This window comes from Mesocricetus auratus, unplaced genomic scaffold (genome assembly GCF_017639785.1).
Source record: "Mesocricetus auratus isolate SY011 unplaced genomic scaffold, BCM_Maur_2.0 Super-Scaffold_100037, whole genome shotgun sequence".
NCBI classification, from domain to species: Eukaryota; Metazoa; Chordata; class Mammalia; order Rodentia; family Cricetidae; genus Mesocricetus; species Mesocricetus auratus.
Genome location: NW_024429215.1, coordinates 7,674,461 through 7,702,201, shown reverse-complemented (window position 1 = coordinate 7,702,201; position 27,741 = coordinate 7,674,461). Strand labels below are relative to the sequence as shown.

General features: G+C 42.9%; 1 protein-coding gene across 1 annotated transcript in view; it reads left to right on the top strand.

Annotated features, from left to right (window-relative positions):
* LOC101842025 (leukocyte immunoglobulin-like receptor subfamily B member 2) overlaps positions 1-27,741 on the top strand; it is a 55,677-nt gene that overhangs the window by 12,993 nt on the left and 14,943 nt on the right. Inside the window, exons 5-13 of the mRNA XM_021235375.2 lie at positions 4,911-4,943; positions 5,891-6,175; positions 7,608-7,895; positions 13,453-13,557; positions 13,647-13,689; positions 13,882-13,919; positions 14,115-14,167; positions 14,251-14,410; positions 25,195-25,281. Of these exons, the coding sequence (XP_021091034.2) occupies positions 4,911-4,943; positions 5,891-6,175; positions 7,608-7,895; positions 13,453-13,557; positions 13,647-13,689; positions 13,882-13,919; positions 14,115-14,167; positions 14,251-14,410; positions 25,195-25,281 (1,092 nt within the window). The remainder of the gene's footprint in view (positions 1-4,910; positions 4,944-5,890; positions 6,176-7,607; positions 7,896-13,452; positions 13,558-13,646; positions 13,690-13,881; positions 13,920-14,114; positions 14,168-14,250; positions 14,411-25,194; positions 25,282-27,741) is intronic.

Genomic DNA, 27,741 nt, shown 5'->3' with positions numbered 1-27,741 from the left:
TTTTATTTCTTGAATTTTTTGGTTTGTCTTTTTCCCCATTTTATGTAATTTTTGTTTGTTTTTTTCTTCTATTTCTTTAAGAGATTTTCTCATTTCTTCTTTGAGGGTTTCTATCATCTTCATAAAATAACTTTTTAGGTCTGCCTCTTTTGCTTCATCTATGTTGTGCTTTTCAGGTCTTGTTTGTGTGGAGTCTCTAGATTCTGGTGGAGTCATATTCGTCTTTCTATTGCTGAGTGTGTTCTTATACTGTTGTCTTCCCATCCCATCTTCCAGTGGGAGCAGGTGGGGTCTCTCTCTCTGTCTCCACTGATCTCCTTTTTTCCTGAAGCCAGACATGCAGGTGTGGGGAGAGCCAGGATTGGGGTCTGGAAGGATTCCCATCTTTCCTGTGTGAGCAGGTCCTCTCGATATTGGGAGTGGCCCCCAAAAGATTGAGGGAGTGGGTGATGGGCAGGGAATGGGTCCCCAGGAGGACCCAAGGTCACCTGGAGCTGGGTGCACAGGTGTGATAGAAGGGATTTTTAAAAAGTGAGAACAAATGAGTCAGAAATAAATCACAAATAAGTATATTTGCAAACTGCTACAAATGAGCAGAGACCAAAATTAAAAGTATTAATAAATTATGTCATCATTAAAGGTCTAGTAGACACACGTGTGGACATAAGAATTATATCACAGGAATCTTGGTATCCAAATTGGCCTCTTTTTTTCTTCCAAGTTAGGGAGAAGCTTGCTTAACATGTCAATCCCAGCTCCCTCTCCCTCCCCTCTCCCCCAGGTCCCCCAGTACCTCACCCAATCTCCATTCCTATCCCCAGAGAGGATGAGACCTTTAATGCAGGATCTCCAGATCTGTCATTTCATCTGGGGCAGGGCCTAGGCCCTCCCACAAGAGTCCAGACTGAGAGAGCATCCATTGTGAGATGGGCAGCCAAAGTCCATTTGTATGCCTGGGATCTACTACCCAAGTCCCCATAGATTACCTAGGCCTCCTCACTGACACTCACATTCAGGGCGTCTGGATCAGTCCTGTGCTGTCCACCCAGCCATCATTCTGGGGGCCAAGAGCTCCCCTTTGTTCAGGTCAACTGTTTCTGTGGGTTAAACTAGCCCAGTCTTAACCCTTTTGGCTTCTTAAGGAGGTAAATCTTCAACTTCTAGGGGGTTGGAACTTTATCTCAGATAAAACAGTTATGCCAGCACCATTTGTTGAAGATGCTTTCTTTTTTCCATTGTATTATTTTAGCTTCTTTGTCATATATCAGATGTTCATAGGTGTGTGGATTAATATCTGAGTTTTCAATTCTATTTCATTAGTCTACCTGTCTGTTTTTGTGCCAGTACCAAGCTGTTTTCATTATTATAGATGTATAGTGGAGCTTGAATTCAGGGATGGTGATGTCTCCTTAAGTTCCTTTATTGTACTGGGTTGTTTTGGGTGTCCTTGGTCTTTTGATTTTCCATATAAAGTTGAGAATTGTCCTGTCAAGGTCTGTGAAGAATTGTACTGGGATTTTTACAGGGATTTTATTGAATCTGTAGATTGCTTTTGGTAAGATTGCCATTTTTGCTATGTTGATCCTACCTATCCAAGAGCATGGCAGATATTTCTATATTCTGGTGTCTTCTTTAATTTCTTTAATGACTCAAAGTTCTTGTCATACAGGTCTTTCACCTGTTTGGTTAGAGTTGTCCCAAGATATTTCATGCTGTTTGTGGCTATTGTAAAGCATGGTGTTTCTCTGATTTCTTTCTCATCCCCTTTATTTTCTATACATAGTAGAGCTACTGATTTTTTTGAGTTAATCTTGTATCCTGCCACTTTGCTGAAGGTGTTTGTCAGCTGTTTGAGTTTCCTGGTAGAATTCTTCTGGTCACTTATGTGAAGTATCATATCATCAAGTAGTGAACGTTTTATTTCTTCCTTTCTAATTTGTATGCTTTTGATTCTCTTTTGTTGTCTTATTGCTCTAGCTAGAACTTCAAGTACGATATTGAAGAGGTATGGAGAGAGTGGATAACCTTGTCTTGTTCCTGATTTTAGAGGAATTATGTTGAGTTTCTCTCCACTTATTTTGATATTGGCTGTTGGTTTTCTGTATATTGCCTTTATTATGTTTAGGTATGTTCCTGTTATCCCTGATCTTTCCAAGACCTTTATCATGAAGGGGTGTTGAATTTTGTCAAAGGCTTTTTCGGCCTCTAGTGAGATCGTCATGTGGTTTTTGTTTCTCAGATTGTGTATATGGTGGATTATATTGATGGATTTTTATATGTTGAACCATCCCTGCATCTCTGGCAGAAAGATATCTACTTGATCATGGAGGATGATTTTTCTGATGTGTTCTTGGATTTGATTTGCCAGTATTTTATTGAGTATTTTTCATCACTGTTCATGAGGGAGATTGTTCTGTAGTTCTCTTTTTTTCTTTTCTTTTTTTTTTGAGACAGGGTTTCTGTGTGGGTTTGGAGGCTATCCTGAAACTAGCTCCTGTAGACCATGCTGGTCTCAAACTCACAGAGATGCATCTGCCGCTGCCTCCTGAGTGCTGGGATTAAAGGCATGTGCCTCCACCACCCAGCCAGTTCTCTTTCTCAGTTGTGTCTTTGTGTGGGTTGGGGACCAAGGTTACTGAGGCCTCATAAAAAGAGTTTGGCAATGACCCTTCTGACTCTATTGTGCATAATACTTTCAGGATAATTGGTATTAGCTGTTCTTTGAATTTCTGATAGAATTCTTCACTGAAGTCATCTGGCCCTGGGCTTTTTTTTTGGTTGGGAGACTTTTGATGACTGCTTCTAGTTCATTAGGGGTCTAGGTCTATTTAAATTGTTTATCTGTTCTTGAATTAATTTTGGTAAGTGATATCTATCCAGGATATTGTCCATTCCTTTAGATTTTCGAATTTTGTGGATTACAGGTTTTCAAAGTACGACCTGATGATTCTCTGGGTTTCCTCATTGTCCTCATTTTTATGTCCCCCTTTTAATTTCTGATTTTGTTAATTTGCATGTTCACTCTCTGCCTTTTGGTAAGTTTGGATAAGGGTTTTTCTATTTTGTTGATTTTCTCAAAGAACCGATTCTTTGTTGCATTGATTCTTTGTATTGTTTTCCTAGTTTCTACTTTATTGATTTCAGCTTTCAATTTGATTATTTCCTGGCATCTACTCCTCCAGGGTGAGTTTGCTTCTTTCTGTTCTAGAGCTTTCAGTTGTCCTGTTGATTCTCTAGTGTGACTATTCTCCAGTTTCTTTGTGGGAACTTAGTGGTATGAACTTTCCTCTTAGTACTGCTTTCAAAGTGTCCCAATAAGTTTGGGTGTGTTGTGTCTTCATTTTCATTGAACTCTATTTTTCTCCTTTTAAAATAAACTTCTCAGAGTGTTTGTTGTATTCTGTGATTAATTCTTGCCAGCACCACTAAACAACTACAGTCATGACCCTCATTGGCTGCACAGACTATGAGTTTCCACATGGTCTAGGGTGATTTCAGATGCCACTCACATCGTCATGGCTCCCTGAAGAAGAAAAGCTGAATGACATCACCAAATCATCAGGCAATGGCACAGACTTCAAATGTACACATGGATCTCAGGATTCATCATGGTTTGGGCAGCATTTCATGCCACCAATATGAACATGGGCCCTTGAAATATCTCAGGTTATTGTGGGCCCTCTGACTGGTCTAATCTGGACAGTGAACCTTGCCTCATCTCAGCCCTTAGTTGTTACCCAGAGCCCTGGTGATTCCATGTTGAAGAAGGAGATTTGGTACTGTGTCTGTGTCTGCTTAAGCACGAGTGTTGTATACTAGGCAATGAGAATATGTAGACCTCAGTCTTTTTCCTCAGCTGCCCCCTCCATCCCACCTCCAGGTCTGCCTCTCTTCCTAGCACATACTCCATGAGAACTGGATAACAACTTTTATTTTCTTAATTTGTCATTCTGACTAGAGTAAGATTTTAATTTGAAATTCTGTGATGGCTCAGGATGGTGACCGCTTCTGAATATGTATTTCTTGGCTATGTGTATTTCCTGTTCTGAGTTTTCTCTGTTTAGTTCCACCATCTGTTTTTAATTTTTGTCTTTGTTATGTCAGTTGAATGTAGGGACTTGGCTATGTAGTTATTTGGTTAGGGGAAATTACTGGGATCATCCACATACTATATAATCACTGGTCCCCAGTATCTTTACTAGTCACCGTCCTTCCATATCCATGTTTTCAGATTTGGTGTCTGCCTGTGTCCCATCAAAAGAGTCTAACCTTCCAGTAGATTATGAATTTGTGCCTCGTGTTGTCTTGCTGCATCCTAATGCATATCCCTGAAATATTGGCTACAAGTCTCCTACATCAGAGATGGGGATGCCAGGGAACAGCATCTCCCCTACCCCTTTAAATTGTATTGTTGAGAATTTAAAGCCAGAATTATAGGTGCATTGAGGAACTGTTGCTCAGCTTAGAGCTGTGTGGTAGAGTGAAGTCAGAGACAGATTTTGTGCTAGAACACATCCTCTTTCTCTTTTGTCTTGGATGTCACCATCCCTTCCCTCAGCCTGCTCATTCTCATGGGTGTGTCCCTCTGTGTGACCTGTGTCACTGGTTCTGTGTGCTGTTATGTGGAGAACTGGCATGAGACACTGGAGCTGTAATTCTCGGACTTGGTAAGTGAGACGTGGGTCATTATTTTTTAGTCCGGGGATAAGGAATGCAGATTTTCTGATTTTGTAATCTGTGCTTATCTCACAGAACTCTTCCTTTATCAAGATGTAGCCAGTGAATGCAGAGGAGTTTTCCCTGGCCTCAACCTGTGCATCTGGCTGTGGTCTTTTGTTCTGAGCTCTGGCATTCGGATCAGTATAATACAGGATAGACTTCTCTTATTAGGCCATTTGCTCTATTTTCAGTGTTTTCAATGGAGAAGATCTGGGCACAATATGGTTAGTCTGTTTTCTGTTTTATCTGAGGGAAACTGAGTTTGCCTGGGAAAAGCTTGAAGCATCTTTAGCGGATATTGAGATAGGATTTTCATTGACAGCCACTGGCACACCTACTCAATGATTAGTTCTTGCTATTTCAGCTATGTTTTGGGTGATATTCTCCACCAAGTGCTAGTAATGCCTACTTGTTATCTGTCTTTGATGGGTATTGAAACAAATGGCGCTGAGGAGGAGGAACCTGCAGACACGTGTTCCCTCCTGAGGATACAGACACTTGGTGTCAAATTTGTTTTCTTTTAAATCTCCCATCTCATCTCACCTTGGCTATGTCTGGCACTCTTACTGAGATCTGTTCTTGGGAAGTTGAAAGCTCCATGAGATAGAGGTGAATAAGTGCTGTCTAATGTGCATGTGGAACAGATGGGATTCATTTATTTTCAGAGGCTCCCAGGCTGTGTGCCATACTGGAGATAGAATAGAGCTCAGGTTTTACATGGAAGCAAGAGTCAAAGTCAGACATAGGTTAGTGATTTATTGGGGTTTCCTGCTGATGGGGCCAAGGCAGAGGGTGACAGGAATGGAAACCCACAGGGTTTATTCCCCGGCTGGTTGATATCACAAATGTATGAGTGTTATTCTTACATCATTTGGGAAGAGTGAAGATGATTAGGTATTTGGAAATATGCCAGGAACTTAATTCTGAAAATGATGAGACTTCACTTTGGATGTGAGCTGTTTACTTTTCTTTCAACATGACACAAGTTAGAGGGTAGAGTGATCTGGGAACAAGGTTCATCAGCTGAGAACCCCCCCCCCCTTGTTGGCCTATGGGCATGTCTGTGGGGTATTCTCTTGATTAGTTATTGTTGTGGGCTAGTATATTACACCTTGGGATCCCATTTCTCCTGACATTAGATGACTAGCACTTTTTTCCTATATCTCTGCAGGGCTACCATCCCAACCTTCCATCTGGGCAGTTCCGGGAGCTGTGATTTCCACAGGCAGTGATGTGAGCATCTTCTGCAGGACCCCTCCAGGGATGACCACAGTGCGTCTAAACCATCATGTACCCAAAGGCAAATGGCTTGACCATACCCCACAGGGAGCCCAGGAGGTGTTTGAATTCAGTCTTCAGGATATGACACACATGAATGCAGGGATTTACTACTGTGAATACAGCAATCGAGGTGAATGGTCACTATGTCATGACAAACTGGAGCTGATGGTGACAGGTGAGTAACTGCCCAAGAACACTCTTCTTCAGCATCGGTCTCTGATGTCTATTTCACTGAACACATACAACCCATCACAGGTCCTGCCCTGTATCTCTGCTCCCATATATTAACATCTTCCATCTTCTCTCCTTTCCCCTCCTGTCCCCTTCCCTGCTGTCCTCTACTCTCTTCTCCTCTCTTCTCTCCTTTCCCTTCTCCTCTCCTCATCTCTCATCTCTTCCTTTCCTCTCCCTTCTCCTCTCACCCTTTTCTGTCCTCCCCTCCTCTCCTCTCCTCCCATCTCTGCTCCTCTTCTCTTGTCTCTTCTTCTCTCATTTCATCCTCTCCTTTTTCAATTTTCATTATTTTACTGGTTTCTTTGAGACATGTTCTCACGCATTTCATACTGGCCTTAAACTTGTAGCCAAACATAATCTTGAATTAATGATCCCTCCTCTTCTAGTTTCCTAGTCCTAGCATTACTGACCTGGACAATGACTCCATTCATATAGTGATGAATAGAGAACACAGTGCATTGTGTATATTAGGCAAGAACTTCACTAAATAAGATTCAATCCTAGAGCTTCTGCTTGTTTTTTGACTCTCACTCTGTTCTGAAAATGTTCTGGGCTCCCTTCAGAAATGGGACTTTAGCCCCTAAGTGATGGAGTTCATGGGATCTGACATTAGCCTTCTATACATACTTAGAGCCTCTCTATGTTACTGGTTCATTGGTAAATAATTGAACCATGTTTTGTGGACCCCTATAGATTAGCAATAGATGAGTTTACTTTTGTCTTCTTTCCCTGTGGTCGGACTCTGAATTGGAGGCTTATTTTTAATCACAGTAAAAATAACACAGCTGTACTATCCAGAGTTTTGTCAATTTGACACAATGTAGAATCACCACAGAGGAAGGAGTCCCAGCTGAGGAAAAGCCTCCATGAGATCCAGCTGCAATGCATGTTCTCAAGTAGTGATTAATGGGGAAGAGTCCAGACTATGGTGGCTGGTGGTGCCATGCTTGATACGGTGGTCCTGGGCTTGATAAGAATGCGGTCAGAGTAAGCCATGGGAAGCAAGCCAGTTTGAAGTACCTCTCCATGGCCTCTGCATCAGCTTCTGACTTTAGGATCCTACCATGTTTGAGTTCCTGTTCTGACTTTGTCAGTGATGAAAAGCAATGTTGAAATGTAAGCCAATAAACCCTTTCCTCCCTAACTTGATTTTTGTCATGGTATTTCATCACCGCAATAGAGGCCTTAACTAATAAATACAGGAGTTTTTTTTGAAACAGGGTCTCATATGTGACTCTGTTTGGCTTGGAAACCTGGTTATAGAGCAGGTTGTTTTTAAGATCACAAAGCTCCATCTGCCTCTTCCTCCCAAGTATTTGATTTAAAAGCCTGTGTCACCATGACCAAGTAATAGCGGGGTCTTTTACTTCCAGGTGTTTACAAGGAGAAGCCATCCCTTACTGTGGATGCAGGACCTCAGGGATTCTCAGAAAGAAATGTGACTCTCCTCTGTCACACACCTCATTCCTTTCACACCTTCATCCTCTGCAGAGGTGGAAATGCCTCCTTTCCCCTGAACTGTTCACGTCAGTCCCACAGCACATTCCTCATCTCCCCTGTGAGCCCAGGGCACCGGAGTACCTACAGATGCTTTGGCTCTTACAAACACAGTCCCTACTTGTGGTCACTGCCTAGTGATCCCCTTGAGTTGTCAATCCCGGGTAAGTATGTCTGGTTCTTTTTCCTTGTCTCTGTGCTTAGAGAGGCCTCAACAGATGCCATGTGGAATATGTCAGTTCCACTGCTAGTCTTCTGTGTGCTATGTGTTTCTCACTGCACTGCTATTCTGACTGTAATTGCTCCATTTCCATTAGGGACTCTGAAATTTATGTGTCAATTTCATTATTTTGGGGGCAGTTGCAAGTGTATTTATCTGGAGAGTAGAGGTATTCACCTATCAGTAATGGGAACCATTGTGAAAGATGGTGTACCACTTGAGTGATGACTGTTATCCTCCAACGTTTCTTTCTGAGTTGTGTGTGAGACCAGTACATCACTAGCCAATGGTGATGGAAAATTGAAAGAATATCTGTTAGTTTCCCCATTGATCATGAGTTTTTCAATCATCGTTTTTTAGGTCTTAAGAGATCATCATGTTTCCTCTTTGCCTTTTATATTATGATACAACACATCATCTCTACCCTCCTTTTTTTCTGAACAACCATCAGTCCATTAGTCCAGTGGAGAATGTAGGAAACATTAACAGAAGAGAACTCAGAAACAGCAGTGCCAGATTTCTTTATGGAGGAGACTTATTTCTTTATATCTTAGGACCTCTGGTCATTTGGGCATGTTTGGGGAACAAAGTGGGCAGGGCCATGGAAATTCAACTTGGGGACATCCTTGAGAAAGAAAACTTGGGATAGTAGACATCAACTGCACAGGTGCCAGAGTTGGTAAGGTGGACATGAGGAGGCAGAAGGAAGAAATCCCATGTAGAATAGAGGTGGGCATGGCACATGGTGAGTTTTTATGTGAGCAGGTGGTACATATTGGGGGCTGCACATAAATAGGCACCCACATCTATGCAACATTTGTTGAATGATTTTAATTTTATTGCTGCAGCCAAGAAATCCTCTATGACCTTCAGAAGTATATATCCAATGGGATACTTGAAATTTATCTTCGCAGACATTTAACACATCTCAACAGAGCCTTCAGTTTAAAAGCATCCATGCATCCTCTTCACACCTGTCCTGTGCTGACAGAGTCCATCTGTGTCTTTTGAACAGAATTCCTCAGGGATCATCCTTTACTGTTAGTTCTCACATGGATCATCATCAAACCATTTTTGTGTGTCCTGAAAACATTTTCAAGTCCTGTAACTTCTTTTTTTTTGGTTTTTACGAGACAGGGTTTCTCTGTATTGTTTCAGAGGCTATCGGTCCAGCCCGGCCTCGAACCCACAGAGATCCGACTGCCTCTGCCTCCAGAGTGCTGGGATTAAAGGCGTGCGCCACCACCGCCCGGCTCCTGTAACTTCTTAAGTCCTTTTTGTCACACCAAGATCTCCTTTCATCCAGCCACCTTACTGTCTTTCCACCCAGTACTTTATGTCCATTCATCATGTAGAAAGCTCACACTAAACATTTATGAAAGTTTCTATGCATTGCACAAAGTGATGGGTTTCATAATGACATTTTCTTGAGGTAGATCCTGTACTATGACCAAATTTGCCTCCATTACTCTTTTGTCTGTGTCCTCACTGACACCAGTCTTCTATTCTTACCTAGTCTTTTTCCTACTTTTATGTCATAGATATGTATATACATCTGCACATCTATCTGTCTGTCTGTCTCTCATCTATCTATCTATCTATCTATCTATCTATCTATCTATCTATCATCTATCTATATCATCTGTCTATTTTCTATGTATCAATCTATGTATGTATTCTTCATCTATGTATGTATCCATCCACGTATGTGCACATGCACGCGTGCACGTATGTGTGTGTGTGTGTGTGTGTGTGTGTGTGTGTGTCTGTCTGTCTGTCTATCCATATTCCACATTGGCGATTAAACACATACTGTTTGAATCTGATTTATTTTGCTCAGTATGAGGACCCATGTTTTCCTCTATGTTCTGGAAATTACATCAGTCAGTCTATCTTTCTGGCTGAGTAAATTCCCATCTTTTATCTATACTACTGTTCTTGTTACCCCCATTTATTGCTGAAATGAAGCAAGTGACTGAAGAAGCGTCAGGAAGTGATGGTTTGCTTCACTGCATAGTTTGGGGCACTTGAGTTGCATTATCATGGTGGGGAAGGCATGATGGCAGGAACTTGAGGCAGTTGGCCACACTGCAGCAGTCTTTAAGAAGCAGAGAGAGAGAGAGAGAGAGAGAGAGAGAGAGAGAGAGAGAGAGAGAGAGAGATGGCTGCTTCAGCTCAGCTACCTCTCTCCTTTTTAATGCAGTGATCTGAGCTGAGGGAATGGTGTTTCTCACCTTTAGGGTGGGTGTTCCCACCTCAGATACTCTAATTAGTATGTTCTCTCACCGGCTTGGCTAGAGACTAGTTGAATCTAGGCTACCCCTCACAGAAGCTTGCCTCTTGGGTAGATCCTGTCATGCTGCCAATCAGTGCCATCAGTAGAAGAAGAGTTATTCTATGCGGACACATGCACTAATAGACTTTATTCACGTATCTTTACACATGTGCCATTGTGCTTTGTTGTCATTGTTCCCATCCCTCTCTGCCCCCTCCCATGTCCCTTCTCTGCTGCCAACTGTTCGTCCTTCTCCCTGTAATTAGGCCACACTTCTGCTTTTGTCCTCTCTTCTTTTTAAACGTGAGTGGTGTGTGTTGCATGTACACGAGGGTGTGGTTGTATGCACACATGCGGAAGTCAGAGCGAGGTGTCAGGTGTCTTCCTCTACCATCCTACCCTCCGCCTTATGTCTTTGAGATAGCATCTATCAACCAAACCTGCAGCTTACTCTTTTGGTTATGCTGGCTGGCTGACCCCTGAACTCTTTCTTTAAAATTAACATTTTTCATTTACTTTACATACTGACCACAGTTTCCCATCCCTCCTATCTTCCTGTATCCCCCTCCCATCTACCCCTCTCCTCACCTACTCCTCCTCCATCTCCATTCAGAAAGGTGCTGGCCTCCTGTGGGCTTGAACAATGCACATCAAATTGAGGCAGGACCAGTTCCTCTCCCTGTCCCTCTGCATCAAGACTAGGTTAGGTAATCCAACATGTGGACAGATTCCCAAAAGCCAGCTAAGTGCCAGGGACAGGTCTTGATCTCACTAGTAGGAGTCCTACAAACAGACCAAACGACACAGCTGTCACACACATGCCAATGGCTTAGGTTGGTCCCTTGACGTCTCCCTAACGGTCCAGAGTCCATGAGCTCCCATGAGCTCAGGTCAGCTGTCTTGTGGGTTCCCCATTATTATCTTGAATCCCCTGCCACTGGTTCTTAAGATCCCTTCTCCCTTTCTTCAGAAAGACTCCTAGAGTTCAGCCTAGTGTGTGACTGGCCACCGAACTCTTGAGACTCTCCTGTCTCCACTCCTCAGTGTTGAGGCTACAAGCATATACAGCTATGCTTCTATGTGTGTGGATGTTGGAGATTTGAACTCAGACTCTCAGGCTTATAAAGTGAGTGTGCTTATCCACTGAGCCATCTCACCAGGCTTTTTTCCCTCTTTGTTTTTTCATTTTTATTTAAATTAGAAACAATCCCATCTTGCATATCAATCCTACTTCCCTCTCCCTTCCATCCTCCCATGACCCCCACCAATCCCCCATCCCCTCCCTCTTCTGCTCCTCAGGGTGTGGGATACCTTCCATGGGGAATCATCAAAGTCTGTCACATTATTTTGGGCAGGGCCTAGGCCCTACCCCATGTGTCTATTGCCTTTGTTTTTTTTATTATTTTAATTTTAAATAGCTTGATTCACATGTCATTCCCAGTTCCCTCTCCCTCCCCTCCTTCTGCACCCCCTCACCATCCCCCCCCAGCCTCCCACCCTATCGCCACTTCCTTTGCCTTCTTTTTTTTTGTTTTTGTTTTTTACGAGACAGGGTTTCTCTGTATTGTTTTGGAGGCTGTCGGTCCAGCCCAGACTCGAACTCACAGGGATCTGCCTGCCTCTGCCTCCCAAGTGCTGGGATTAAAGGCGTGCGCCACCACCGCCCGGCTGCCTGCTTTGTTTTTAACCAAATGATTTTTCTTTTGTTCTTTTGAGACAGGTTTCTCTGTGTAACCATGTTTGTCCTGGATCTCATTCTGTAGACCAGGTTGGGCTCCAGTTTATAGGGATCTACCTGCCTCTGCCTCTCAAGTGCTAGGATTAAAGGCATTCATCACCTACTGACTGGCTTAATTAACTTGTAAATTAAAATTTCAGGCTAGTTGTGATGGTGCACACACAGACATCTCTGTTCAAGGCCATATGTGTTATTATTACTCCTGCTTTTTCTCCTCCAACTTATTACATAATTTCATTGCACTTCCAATTTCTTTTTTTTTTAAAGATTTATTTATTTATTATGAACACAACATCCTGCCTCCATGTATGTCTGCACATACCGAAGAGGGCACCAGATCTCATTACAGATGGTTGTGAGCCACCATGTGGTTGCTGGGAACTGAACTCAGGACCTCTGGAAGAGCAGTCAGTGTTCTTAACCTCTGAGCCATCTCTCCAGCCCCTACACTTCCAATTTCTTACCTATCTTGAGTTCTCTTTTTCATGATTCCCTTCTTAGTTTCAACACCACACACACACACACACACACACACACACACACACACACACACCCCTCACATATTTTAAATGGAAATTTCATATATGAGTGAAATTATGTGTTATTATCCCCCCAGAGTTGGGCTTACTTGGTATAATCTAACAATTTCCAGTTTCATCCATTTTCTTATGGATGCCATGATATCAGTTTTCTCTCCAGTTACACAAAGTTCCACTCTGTCTATGCACTACATCTTCTTTGTTCATGTGTGGATGGACATCTAAGCTGGCCTCCTTCAATTTCCTGGCTGCTGTGACTAGTGTAAGTCTCTGCCATGTCGACTCAGAGTTTTCTAGCATTTGTTAAGAGGCTCTGTTCCTTTAAAACAAGACACAGTTCATTAGTTACTGTATGCCAATCACTAAGTTGGTGTTATTTCATTTAGACTTGCCTTTGTAGCTTGCAATGTTTTTCAGTTTCTGACTGTTGTATATCTCTTTTGATCTCTAATCTTTATTAGAAAGCACCCTCCCCTGCCATCTCCTGATTGTCCATTCTATATGTGGTTCACTCAGGCTCCTGATCAAGATTAGTGAATGTTCATTGTAGACTATCTGGGAAGAGCTCTCCTTGAGCCTGAGAGGGCTGGGTGTTTCTTATCTTTTAAGAACCACTTTCTCAAATGAATTTTCTTTGGTATTGTATTTAATTTGTCTCATCAGTTGGGTGTGCTGGTGCCTGCCTATGATCCCAGCTTTTTGGAGTGGAAGGCAAGAAGATCTCAAGTTTGAAGTCATCCTGGGCTACATAGTAAAACTTTGTGTTTAAAAGACTATGTGGTCAAATGCTTGAATTGGCTGTTTTAATTATTTTGTTGCAGATGTTTCCTATAGTTTCCTGAATGCTTAGTTCTGCGTTTGGTCTTCAGATCATATAAATGTTTGATTGAATGAGTGACTTAATGTAACTGACATTTAATAACAGATCACTATTGTTTTCTAATTCTAGGTACATCTGACCACACTGTGGTTTGGATCTCAGTTGCTGCTGTTGGCTTTCTCTTCCTCCTCTTCCTCCTCCTCACCTGCCTCTATTGCCTTTGGACCAAATGCAGTATGTCCCAAGAGTCAGTGGGGGTTATTAATCTGGGAGGGGTGTATGGGGCATGGTGGGTTCTAAGACTGATCTTGGTCTCTCTGTAGGGGCCACCAATGGTGAGACCAGAAGCCAAGTGAAATATAAGAGGTAGGTAAATTTGGGCTCTCCCAATAAATACATCCCTCCATCTCCATCTAAGATTTTTGTCTGTGTACTGGGGATTGAAGGCAGGGCCTACATGCTTGACAAGTACTCTACGATTGAGCTACACACACAATTGAAAATTCCATCTGTGTACTTTTCAGGCATACTTTAACATTTCCACTTCTTTTCACTCAGGTCCAGCCCAACCATGGACATGGAGGGAAAACATAAATGTAAGGTGGAGTGAGCCTCACTGAGAAAAGGGATGCTTGTAGGGCTTAGGAGGCCTTCAGGGGAGAGCAGAAGAGGTGGGAAATGTTCCTGTCTTTTTCTCGGGTTATGTAGGTTATCTCTGAAATACAGAACACAAAACGATATAGTTTAAAAACTCGTGTGAAACATGCCCACTTTCTCACCTTTCCTTCCAGATGGTGACTTGGAGGGCAGTCAGCCTGAGGACTGTAGGAAGGTGGACACACAGGTGAACCCTCCCCACTTCCCTGCCCTCCTTTCCCAGAATACCATCTGGGTATTGTCTTCTTACTTTGTGTCTCCTGATGGCAGGTGTCTGCAGCAGAACGCTCACAGGAGGTGACGTATGCCCAACTACGCCAACACAACTTCACAGAGCACCTGGATCCCATTCCCTCCAATGCTCTTCAGGACACATCCACACAGACTTGTGTATATGCCAGCCTTACATTGTCCCAAGAGGAGACTCAGAGCTAGGTGTGCAGGCATTTCTTCAGCACAGGGTGCCTCTGTAAATGATGCTTCTCACGTTTTCCAACTTAAACCATTGGCACAGAGCTCCAACGGACTCAAGTGTAGAGAAGCTTGTTCATGGTGAAGGAACTCTGGAGCTCATAAACATTGCTCAGCAAACTTCTTATCCCTTGTGATTTGCTCGCTGACTGGTATACCTGTCAGAGGTGTGCTGTGGGATAATCCTTCTGCACACTGTGTGCATATACATCTCTATGATTGGTTTAAGAAACAAACTGACTGGCCAATAGCTGAACAGGATAAAGTTGGGTGGGAAAGCCAAATTGAGAATGATAGAATGAGGAAGGGCAGAGTCAGAAGAGTTGCCAGGCAGATGGAGAATGAGAAGGGCATACAAAATGGGATAAAGGTAATCACCATGATCCCTGGGACAGCACGTAGATAAATAGAAATGGATTAAGCTGTAAGAGCTAGTTAGTAACACGCCTGAGCTATCAGCTGAACATTTATAAATTATATTAAGTCTCTGAGTTAGTTATTTGGGAAGTAACTGTTGGTTATTTGGGAGTAGGTGGTCAGAACATGAAAACTCTGCCTACAGACATGTGCAGGTGACAATTTTCTTGAGCTCATGTTAACTTAGTAAGACACAGTTCCCATAATCTACTGAAAGAGGCAAGCTGAGCAATTTCGACCTCTGATGATTTGTGACGCAGAACACCTCAACAGTGTGATCCTTAACCTCAGCCGTGAAGTTGATGTGTTTTAGAATCACCTGGGAGACAAAACCTGTAGGTGCATCTTTCAGATCTGTTCCAGAGATATTTACCAAAAGCAGAAAGACATACTCTGAATATAGGTGATATTATTTTGTGGGCTTGGGACTCATGTTGAGTAGAAAGGAGAAAGTAAGCATGGCATCATTATTCACTGACCTCTCTCTGCTCCCCTGCTATGAATGCAGAATTACCAGCTGTACTATGCTCCCGCCAGTATATCTAGAGGCACTATGTCCACTCTATCCTCACATTTGTGATGGACAACACCTTAAACTAAGTCAATATAAAGCTTTGGTAATGATTACTCTCAATTGTCAACTTGATGAGATATAGTCTCCTGAGAGACCGGCCTCTGAGCATGTGTGTAAGCTATGATTTTAGTTAGGTTGATTGTGATGGAATGACCTGCCCACTACATCTTCTGGGTTGAGATTATAGACTATATAAAAAGGAGATAGTCTATTGAACACAACTATTCATCACTTCCTTCCCTTTCCCCCCCTTTTTAAATTTAATTTAGAAACAAGCTTCTTTTACATGTCAATCCCAGTTCCCTCTCCCTCCCCTCCTCCCCTGCCCCCCCAGACACCCTATCCCATCCCCTTTCTGCTCTCCAGTGAGAGTGAGGCCTTCCATGAGGGGGGGTCTTCAAAGTCTCTCATATCATTTGGAGCAGGGCCCAGACCTTCCCCCGTGTGCCCAGGCTGAGAGAGTATCCCTATACATGGAGTGGGCTCCTGAATTCCATTCATATACTAGGGATAAATACTGATCCACTACCAGAGGCCTCATAGATTAACCAGACCTCCCAACTGACATCCTTGATCAGGGGTCTGGAACAATCCTATTCTGGTTTCCCAGCTGTTTGTCTGGAGTCCATGAGGTCCCCCTTGTTCAGGTCAGCTGTTTCTGTGGGTTTCTTCAGACTGATGTTGACCCCTCTGCTCATAACTCCTCCCTCTCTGCAACTGGATTCTAGGAGTTCAGCTCAGTGTTTAGCTGTGGGTGTCTGCCTCTGCTTCCATCTGCTACTGGATGAAGGCTCTAGTATAGCATATAAGGTAGTCATCAATTTCATTATCAGAGAAGGACGTTTAAGGTAGCCTCTCAACTATTGCTTAGATAGTTAGTTGGGGTCAACCATGCAGACCTCTGGACATTTCCCTAGTGCCAAATTTCTCTTTAAACCTATAATGGCTCTCTTTATTATGGTATCTCTTTTCTTGCACTCCTTTATTCTTCCCCAGACTTGATCTTTCTGCTTTCTCCTGTCCTCCTCTCCTCCCCTTCTCCCCTTCTCTTTCTTCTAACTCCCTCTCACCTCTCCCCATTCTCCCAATTAGCTCAGGAGATCTTGTCCCTTTCCCCTTCTCTGGGGGACCATGCATGTCTCTGTTAGTGTCCTCCTTGTTTCATAGTTTCTCTGGCAGTGTGGATTGTAGGCTGGTATTCCTTTGCTCTATGTCTAAAATTCATGTATGAGTGAGTACATACCATTTTTGTCCTTTTATCACTTTCTTCTTTTTGATTGTGGGTACAATATGTCAGGTATGTTGGGGAAGTCTTTTGTTAATAAAGCACTGTTGAGCCAATAGGAATCTAGATAGGAGGGACTAGGAGTCCAGGAGGATTCTGGTACGGAGAAACACGAGAATTCAAGATGTAACCGCCATGGGGTAGGAAGCCCGGAACGTCTCCGGTAAGAGAAATACATAGATTAACAATTATGGGGTAAATACTTAAGTCAGAGCTAGCCAGTAAGAAACAAGCAAGGCCAACAGCTTCATAATTAATACAGCGTCTTGTGTGTTTATTTGGGGACTATAACTCGGCAGAGCCCAGGCGACTGGCGGGTAATAAACCAAAGCAGCTAGCAAGGAAAAGGCTTCCCTTTACACAGGTACCTCAGGATCCTGCCACCACTACTTACTGCAATGGACTATAACATTGGGTTGTCCCTTGAGTTGCTTTTTGTCAGTGTGTTTTATCAGCAAAACAGAAAAAGCAACTAGGACACCCTCTCTTCTTCAACTCAGCTTTATCACAGCCACCAGAAAAGGTGAGGAGGTAGTAACCTGCTAGGGCAAATGTGAAACTTTGGGTTTCCAGGTGGTTTACACACATGTTTGCTTAAGGGACCTACAGGCACCAGAATTCTTGCCTTCACTTGGTCTGGTGAACAATGCTGAAACAAACATGGGGTGCAAGAATCTTTATGAGGTGGTGATGTTATTTAATTTGTGCACACAGAAGAAGAGGTGATTTGGGTAACACAGTAGACAGGTCTTTTCAAATTTACTTAAGAACCTCCATACTGCTTCCTTTAAAGGCAGCACCAATTTATATTCCCTTCAACAGTATACAAAGATTCCCTATTCTCCACACATCTTGTCAACCCTTTGTCACCTGTCCTCTTAGGTGATGGACATTCTAACAGGTGTGAGGTGATGTCTCATGGTGGCTTTGTTAACATTTATAAGATGGTTAGTGATTCCAAACATCTTTCTGTATACTTGCTAGGAATTTTATATCTTCTTGAAGACAAAATCCAAGTCTTTTTCCATTTTATTTTTTATTACTAAGTTTTAATTAACATATAAACTAGTATGCTTTATTATGACATTTTCACAATATATACCATTGTACTTTGCTCATATTCTCTCCCTATTATCTCTTATGTTTCTGCCTCTATGACTGGTCTACTCTCTTACCACCAATAACATTGATGGAGTGCTCCAACTACTTTTGGTTATTATGTACAGCTCAAGGAGGGGTTAAGTATCCTCAGTGAGAGATCTGTGTAAGGGAGAAATATAAGGTTGTAGTCATCATGGAAGAGGAAGCTGGGGCTGCCAGCTTTTGCCCATGCTGGTCAAATAATTTGTAAATACTCTTACATGAGAGGAAGTCTTTGCCAACACTTTGAGCCTTTCCTGGGGAAGGCTTTGCCATTTCCATGGATCTGAGTTATTGGGTCCTTGACATAGCAGTGTTCATGTCAATCACACACATTCACTCAGGACTTCATCTGTTCCCCATCAATATGGCCATACTTCATCATATTCATATATGAAATTCTTAAGAATAAAAATTATAACAAAATAAAGTTTTCAATGAATGCTGACAAAAGAAAGCAGAAAGTAGGCATGGTGATTAAATGGTCATGGTGATGCCATCTTGTCCTGATTCTATTTTGTGTCTAGACACTTCTCAGACTTCACTGTCACCCCCAGCATAACCCCATACACCTTGGAATGCTTTGGGACTATTCATGACTCTGACTATGGTCCAGATGTATGAACTAGAATAATTGGTGTTTGTGTAGGCTACACTATAAAACTAAAATAACTACAAGGAAGTGTAAATTAGAAATAATTGCCATGTGGTATCTGGAAAATATCATTGATCTCTGCAAAGATACTGATTGTGATATTTGTCATTAAAAAGTATTGTAACCCTGAGCTTTGCCAATTAAGAGACTTTGAGGCATGATCCCTGATTTTGGCTGCTGTCTAATTAAAGGAGTTACACACTTTGAATTGGCTTCCTTAGTGTGATCATCAAGAACTCTCTCTCATGGGTCATTTCACATCCACAGTCTCAGCTGCAACTTAAGGTAGGAGGATTGCCTGTAGATCAAGATCAGTGAGTTTTGGGCCAGTATGGGCTAGAGAGTGAGCTCCTGGGTCTGATCAGGTGGCTCCTGGGGTAGAGGTGATTGCTGTGAAGACTGAAGACCTTGGTTTGATCCAAGAGATCTATAAGGTAGTAGGAGAGAAATGACTCTTAAATAAGACATTGTCTCTAAAAAATATGAAGATAGCTGACTGGAAAATGAGGGGGAGAAGTTGTAAGGGAGGGAGCGGGAGGTAGATTAGACCCAAACACATTATATGCACGTATGAATAATAAATAAACTATTTAAAGAGTTAGCAACGAGAAAAAGAATGAAAAGGAAGCTGAGAAGAAACCTGAATGCAGGGGTGGTGAGCTGCTGTGAGGTCGTTTGGGGTGGGGAGTGGAAGGATTAGAAGAAACTGAGAATGTGGAGTGGACATGAACTGGGGAAGGTTGGTGAAATCGTGGGGTGGTTTCTGGGGAAGGAGGGATGATTGGCACTTGGAGGTTAGCTTAAATTTTGCTTCTGCACCTGCTAGCCCCACAGTGTGCCTGCTCCTTTAAGAGAGGAGACAAATGCGAGCCCATATGACCATATTAGGGTAATGTTCTGCACCATCGGGAATTGCAGAAATGAAAATTGTAGAGTTGGGCAAGCTGGCACATAGCTGTAATATCAGCACTTGGGAGGTGGAGATGGGCGAATCAGGAGCTCACAGTCACTGTTGACTACATAACACGTTTTAGGTCAGCCCATGGTACATAAGACCCTGTCTCAAAGCATCATTATCAACACCAGCAGCAGCAACAATAATGACAGCAAATTTTTTTAAATTTTATTTTCCAGTTTAAATTGAGGTAAGAAACGAGGTTGCTTCACAAGTCAGTTCCAGGTCCCTCTCCCATTCCCTCCCCTCCTCCCGTGCCCTCCCACCAACCCCCCCTGTTATCCCCTCATTTCCCCAGGGAGGGTGAGGCCCTCCATGGGGGTGTGCATAGTCTGTCATTTCATATAGGGCAGGGCCTAGACCCTTCCCCAAGAGTTCAGGGTGAGAGTGCACCTCACATTGTTCTATGGGAGTCCAAAGTCCATGTGTATACTTGGGATGGGTACTGATCTGCTGCCCAAGGCTCAATAGATTCCCTAGGCCTCTTCACTGACACCCAGATTCAGGGGGTCTTGATCAGTCCCATGCTGGCTTCCCAGGCTGATGCCTGGGATTCAAGAGTTAACCTTTGTCTGGTCAGCTGTTTCTGGGGGTTAAACCAGCCCAGTCTTAATCCCTTTGATCATCAGTCCTCCGTCTCTGTTACTGGCTTTCTTGAGTTCAGCTCAGTACTTAACCAAGGGAGTCTGCCTCTTCTTCGATCAGCCACTAAATAAAGTTTCTGTTTCACAGACTCTCTGGCCATAGGATTGTAGGCTGGCACTCCCCAGATCTATGTCTAAAATCCATATATGAGAGAGTACATGCCATGTTTCTCTTTTTGTGACTGGGTTACCTCACTCAGGATGGTTTCTTCTAGTGTCATCCATTTGCCTGCGAATCTCATGATTCCATTATTTTTTTCTGCTGAGTAGTACTCCATTGTGTAGATGTACCACATTTTCTCTATCCACTCTTCAGGTGAGGGACATCTAGGTTGCTTCCAAGTTCTGGCAATTACAAATAAAGCTATGACAGCAAATTTTTAAAAAAGATTTATTTATTTGTTGTGAATACAACATCCTGCCTCCATGTATGTCTGCAGGCCAGAAGAGGGCAACAGATCTCATTACAGATGGTTGTGAGCCACCAGGTGGTGACTGGTAATTGAACTCAGGTCCTCTGGAAGTGCAGTTAAGTGCTTTTAACCTCTGAGCCATCTCTACAGCCCCCATAAGAGCAAAAATTAAAAAATTATATAACATTTTTTCATTTATTTTACATTCTGACCGAAGTTCCTCACCTCCCCCACCCTGATTCCCATCTACCCCTCTCACCATCCACTCCTCCTCTGTCTCTACTCAGAAAGGGGCAGGCCTCCCATGGGATTGAAAAAAGCATGGAACATCAAGTTGAGGCAGGACAAAGCTTCACAAAGCTCCTTTCCTTGCCTCTGAGCTGGAACAGGTCCTCAAAAGCCAGGGACAGGTCCTGATCTCACTGCTAGGAGCCTTACAGCCCAAGCTATACAACTGTCACACACATACAGAGGGCTTAGGTTGGTTCCATGCAGGCTCCCTAACTGTTGGTCCAGAGTCCATGTGCTCCCATGAGCTCAGGTCAGCTGTCTCTGTGGGTTCCCCTGACATAACACCAATCCTCCAGGTCATACAATCCCTCCCCCCTTTCTTCAGCAAGATTCACAGGGTTCAGCCCAGTGCTTGGCTGTGGATCTCTGCATGTGGTTCCATCAGTTACTGGATAGAGTATCTGATGACAATTGTGATAGTCACCAATCTGATTATAGGAGATGGCTAGTTCAGGTACCTCTCACTATTACTAGGAGTCTTACTTAGCTGGGTTCATCCTTGTGGATATTCCCTGGTGCCCGATTTCTCCCTAACCCTGAAATGATCCCCTATCACACACACACAGACACACACACACACACACACACACACACAAACACACATGCAGCACACACAGAAAAACATATACATACTTTACAGAACATACACACATGGCATATATACTCAAGCACACACGCACACACACACACACACACACACACACACACACACACACCACCATCTTACAATAAAGGCAAATATGGGCTGTTACACCCATAAACAAAGAATGGCCAAGAATTTCTAGAACCTGGGGGTGGTGGTGGTAGGAGTTAGAAAAGGGGAAGTTAGACTCTGTTAGGAGAAAACAGTCTTCTTTGAAGGAACTAACCCTCAATTTCAGACTTCCAGTAAAGTTTGGTTTAGTTCATGCAGTTTGCAGCAAGCTCACAGGCTGATGTGCTTTCAGATTGGCAGAGCATAGGAAGGCTGAACGGTCCCAGGCTTGGGGTGTATGGGGGGATGCAGAGACCCTCATTCTGCTGGAAGTGATGAAGCTTGTGTATCACTATTTATTGCAATAATAAAATCAACAAATAATAACAACAACAACAACAGTATATATGGACATATTTGCACCAAGGCTCACATATGGAAGGCAAAGGATAACTTGATGGAATTGGTTCTCTCTGTCCACCTTTAAATCGGTTCTGCAGATCAAACCTAGGTCCTTGGGTTTGCATGGCGAGTGCGTTTACCCATTGATCTAGGGATGGGAAGCAGGTCACCTGGTTGTGCAGCAAGCACTTCTACCTACTGAGCCATCTGGTAAACCTTCAGTGTGTGTCAGTTCTTCAATGCAATTTGATGCCAAGTGAAGTAGACTTAAAAGCCTATATACCTTATGGGTACATATGCTGTGTGTTGCATACTGGTGTGCTGTTTCATTCAACCATGGGTCACACATGCAGTGGTAGCCCTATGAGATTATAATAGAGCCAAAGCATTGCTATTGACTATTGACACACAGTCATTTGGTGGCTCAATGTATTCACGTTTTAACAGATCTACTGCACTGGTGATCACATAAAAGTATGACATGTACCTTCTTCACTCTGTTCAGTCCAAACAATCCTTTGTGGTAATCCACGAACTTTGGCTCTTACAATCCTTCTGCTCCCAATTCTATGATGGTTCCTGAGCCTTGGTAGGAGGGGATTTATCTAGCTAATTTTTTCTAACTTTAAAAATTATATAGCAACATAAGGATTTCACAATGACATCTTCATACAAATGTACTGTGCACTTTGCTCATATTTACCTTTCGTAGTTTCTCCAGTCACTTCTTCTTGGTCCCCTTCCTCCTCCAAATGGACTCCATTCAACTTTCTTATGATTGTTTATTGAAGACAGTCTCACATAAGTCCATTAAGCATTCACATAGAGTGATGGCCAATTGTTGCTTACAGTGTTACAGTAAAGGTGTTTGGATATAATCTGTGTGGTTATTTTTGGGTAAGTGATGGAGGATACTATGGTAGAAGCAGATAAATATTCTGCTTCTGATATATGGGGAGATGATGTACAGGGAGGTGATAAACTCCAAACATCCAATGGACAGTTGAATGACTTTTACACCAATGTGTAGATTATATTAAAATGTGTGGGTCTGGAGGTATGGTTCAGTGGTAGAGCCCTTGCCTAGAGTCCTCAGTGAGGGTCTGGGGGTTTGGTTCAGTGGTAGAGTGCCTGCCTAGAGTCTACCACTGAGGGGTGTAGATGTGGCTCAGAGGTAGAATACTGGTCTGGAATTCACCAGTGAGGACCTGGGGGTGTGGATTTGCTGTTGAGTGGAGTGCCTGTTTAGTATCTGCCACTAAGATGCTTCAGATGTGGTTCAACATTAGCAAACCTACCAGTAAGGGATGAGGCTGTGGCTCAATGGTTAAAGCACTTGCCTTATCCATGAAAGGCCTTGGTTTAATTTCTAACGATGCAAAAACATTAAAAGAAATACAATTTAAAAGACTCATTTTTGATGTGTAATTGCAATGTCACTACCAAAAGTGTGCTGTGGTTAGTGTGTTATGGCTTTGGCTCATGGGGTTGACAAGATTCAAGACACATACGCCAAGACTGACTTTTTCCCATAGTGATTGCACCATATTGCAAAATCTCCAGCCACAGGCTCCTACTTCTCCACACCCTTACCAGTATTCATTATTTTCATTTCCTATTAAGCATTCTGTAGTAATTTCATACATGAATATAACATGTTAGCTCATATCTACTCCCACTCCTAGAACCCCTACTGCACATCCTTCCAGCTTCACGCCTTCTCTTTTTCTCCTCCTTCTCTTCTCAAGATTTAATTTTATTTATGTGTGTATATGTCACATGTGTGCACGTACCTGCAGAGGCCAGAAGAGGGCGTCAGATTGCACAGAACTGCAGTTACAGGTGGTTGTTAGCCACCCAATGTTGATGTCTGGATGTGAATTGGGTCTTCTGGGTCCTCTGGAAGAGCAGCAAGTACTCTTAACCACTAAGTCAAGTCTCCAGCCACTTTCTCTCCTCCATCCCCTCTTCCTTCTCCTCTTCTTTTTATAACCTACTAAATCCAATTGGTGCTGCATACACAACATAGGTGTAGGGCCATCCACTGAAATATGGGCAACCTACCATGGGCCAAAACACAGAAGAAAGATGACTTTCCCTTTCGCAGCAGCCATTGCCTGCCAAAAGCTCATCAATTATGGGATGGAAAATAAAAAACAATTATATGTGTATGTGTGACTTTGTATACATTAGTGTAGGTGACAGCAGACTCCAGAAGAGGGCATCAGATTCCTGGAGCTGGAGTTACAGGCAGTCGAGAGCAGCCCAATGTGGATGTTGGGAACTGAAATGAGGTCCTCTGGAAGAGCAGCTAGTGCTTTTGACTGCTAAGCCATCTCTCTATCGTCTAGGAATGAGGTATTTTTCACATTTTGGAGTTATAATGACCCAGTAGGTATACATGTGTGTGGGAGGGCACAATAAAGAAGCCACCTAATTGGCCACTCCACTAGGAGGGAAGGTCATTGTGAGCAAGATGGAGAGAACATCTAGAGGTATCTGGAAGAGCCCAGAGTAGGGAGAAAAAGAAACAGACTGGACATGGTCAGGGCTAGGGAAGTGGGGATAGCAGAGGATAGTAGAGATGGCAATAGATAGTGGGGGAGGGGGTACACCTTGCTGTTATATAGAGAACAAATGACTATATATAGGAGAAAGGAAGCCTGGGAATGTGAGAAAGGCCAGGATGCTAGTGTGGGCATTTGAAATGCATAATAGGCATTTGTGAATAGGGACTGTAGAAGCCTAGAGGATGGCATGGGCTTTGACATGTAACCACAGGTACCGGTCAATGGAGAGCCATATCTCCCGTCTGCCAGATGTAAGGGAGATGACTCCTTTTGGAAGACTGGAACTGTTTTACAAGTTCCTGAGGAATGCTGGCTTTTTATCTAACCACCAGAATCCTTCTATAGTCCAACTTGAGTTGGGCCAAGAGAGCCATTTCTGGACATATCCCCAGCCCTTTAGAGTTTGGAGAATTGGAGTATCCTTTGAACCTGACAGTATGAAGTCAGACATATGAAGTTTGGACCAGTGACTATGAAGAATTTGATGGGAGTCTAGGACATAGGTCGTGTTCCTGCAGGAAGACGAATGGCTGATATACAGCTGGTGAGAGGAGATAAGTGATGACTTCAGGAGCCTGTGTGCAAGTCATCCTACTGAGGAGATGGCCCTGTCTTGATGACTCTCAATTAGGAAAGCTGGGGCTTGTACAATCAGGAAGGAGGGAATTCTTCTCCCTCATCACATCCTGTGCCTAGGTTCCAGGCATCTACAAGTTTCCTGCTTGGCCACACAACTCAGGACCGGGCTGCAGAGCCATGTCTCCAGCCCAACCTGCTTTCTTCTGTCTTGGTGAGTCCCGAGGGTTGACCTGGGAGGTACTTTACAACAGTCTCTGCGTGCAAAGGAACGAAAAACATCTTGTCAGGGGTGAATTTCAGAACAAGAACGGGAGTCTGTGAGGTTCCATTTGCTGGAAGGAAAAACAGAGGAGAGATACAATTGGTTTAATTGCTTTGGTTTGCTTTGGCTTGGCCAGGACACTTGAACAGGTGTTTCAGTATTGGCCACACTTCTGCCCTCTATACCAGGAACACCAGAACACCAGGGCTGCTTTCTTTCCTCTCTCCCTCCTCCTCTCTCTCTCTCCATTTAAAACATTAATCATTTATTTATGTTTTTGTTCAGTGTGTGTGTGTGTGTGTGTGTGTGTGTGTGTGTGTGTGTGTGTGTGTGTAGATCAGAGGGCACCTTATTTTCTTCCATCGCGTTGAGTCTTGGGGAATTGAACTCAGGCCATCAACTTTGGTGGCAAGCGTCCTTTCTTACTGAGCTATCTCGCTGACCCACTTTTTTCCTTCCTCTCCATAGCTTTCTTTCCTTTCTTCATCTTGTCTCTTAAATACTTACAACCCCTTTTCCTTCTTTCCTCACTTGCCTCTCCTCCGCCCTTTCTTTTCCTTCTTTCTCGCTCCCATTTCTCCTCTTCATCTCACCTTTATTTGTTTCCCCGTGGGCTTGACGGCATTTGGACTAGTTCGCAAATCTGATCTGTCTGTATTTGTTTTAATAGCAGAGCACATTAGAATCTTTGACAAATGATTCTCGGTGAAGCAAGTGTTTCTCTTGTCCCTCTTCACCAGGGCAGGTGGCATTGTTGTTTCCTTATTTTATCGGAAGAACTTCAGGGCCTAAAGAGGCAGAGCAGGCAGGGGACTGTTGAGCTATTGGGGATAAGAGGCATGCTCTGAAGGCAAGCGACCTGCCACTCACTGTAACATACCTACACAATACTCATTATGGGTTAGAAATTGGTCTATGACTCCTGCCCTCTTTGTTTTAAAGAAGATATGACTCATTTAATGCCCCATAGATGAATGAGGCAGGGACAGTAATTGGCCTCATTTTACAGGTAAATTAACCACAACCTGGGGAGGTTAAACACTTCATTGCATAACAGGAATTCAAATAGAAACCAAGAAACTTTCCTCTATCTCTGCATCTATTTTTCCAACATGAAAGACCAATTTGATTGTTCTGCTTATAAAACTAATTTATATGTATTATAAAAATTTAATCATCATGCATGTGGCTCTGTTTCTGGGCTCTGCTCTCTTAACTGTGGGAGCAGGGACTGTCTCTGACTCTGTGGTCTGCTTTTGGCATATATTCTAATTTTTAAGATGATGACAACATTAAAAAATTTTGAGAATAAAATACTATATGTTTTTTTCTCTCAGCACAGAGTCCACACAGGCATCTTAGCTCTTCTCATTCCAGTATCCACCCTAACCATCTCTAGCTTATTCATTTCTCTCCCCCAGCTTCTCATCCCTATATACCCTTCCGTCTCAACCACGTGCCCTCTTGGTGTTCTCCTGACCCCTTCTCCTTGCCTTTTCTCTTGGTCCACCTCTCTTACTCCTCCCCCGTTTCTCACGGCCCAGGTCAGTGTACTGGCCAAGTTTAGTCTACTACTTTGTCTCCCTGCGTTGGATGTTTCCACATGGCTTGGGCTGTACTCTCCTTCATATCTAAAATAAAAGTCTTCCTCTCAACAATAAAATATGTTGTCACTAAAAACAAACAAACCATATACACAGACAGTGTGGTAGCCCACACAAGACTTGACAGGTTCAAGCCAGACAGAGTCCCACACTCACCAAGAAACTATTTATAATAGAAACCCACTGGAAAAGTGAAAATCAGTTTTCTCTAATGGAGTGTTACTTGGTATATTATACTTCAAGCTCCAGGGCAGGTCCATGCTCTGGAGTAGTTGGTCAACACAAAATAAACTCCATTTTTTTGTGGGCCTTTTGTTTGGTATTATTTTTGTTTGACTTTTTTGAAAGAAAAGAAAGAAAGAACATGAAGTTGCGTGGATAGTGAGGTCAGGAGGATTTTGGAGGAGTTGGGGGAGAGCAAACATGATATACTGTATGAAAAAATATTTTAGTAGAAACAAACCAATTTAAACATTTATTATAAAAGTTACAACCTTTCCAAATACACACACACACAGACACAGACACACACACACACACACACAGACACACACACAGACACACACACACACAGACACACACACACACACACACACAGAGAGAGAGAGAGAGAGAGAGAGATTAAACAGACCCAAAGACTATAAAACTCAATGAACTTCTGTATAAATAGAATAGATATTGAGATCAGAAGATGTGGAACTTCACATTAGATTTTATATTTTCACTATCAAATCTATTTTTATGCTATTGTCTTAGGTCTTAGGTTAGGGTTTTTTTTTTTTGGTTTTTACAAGACAGGGTTTCT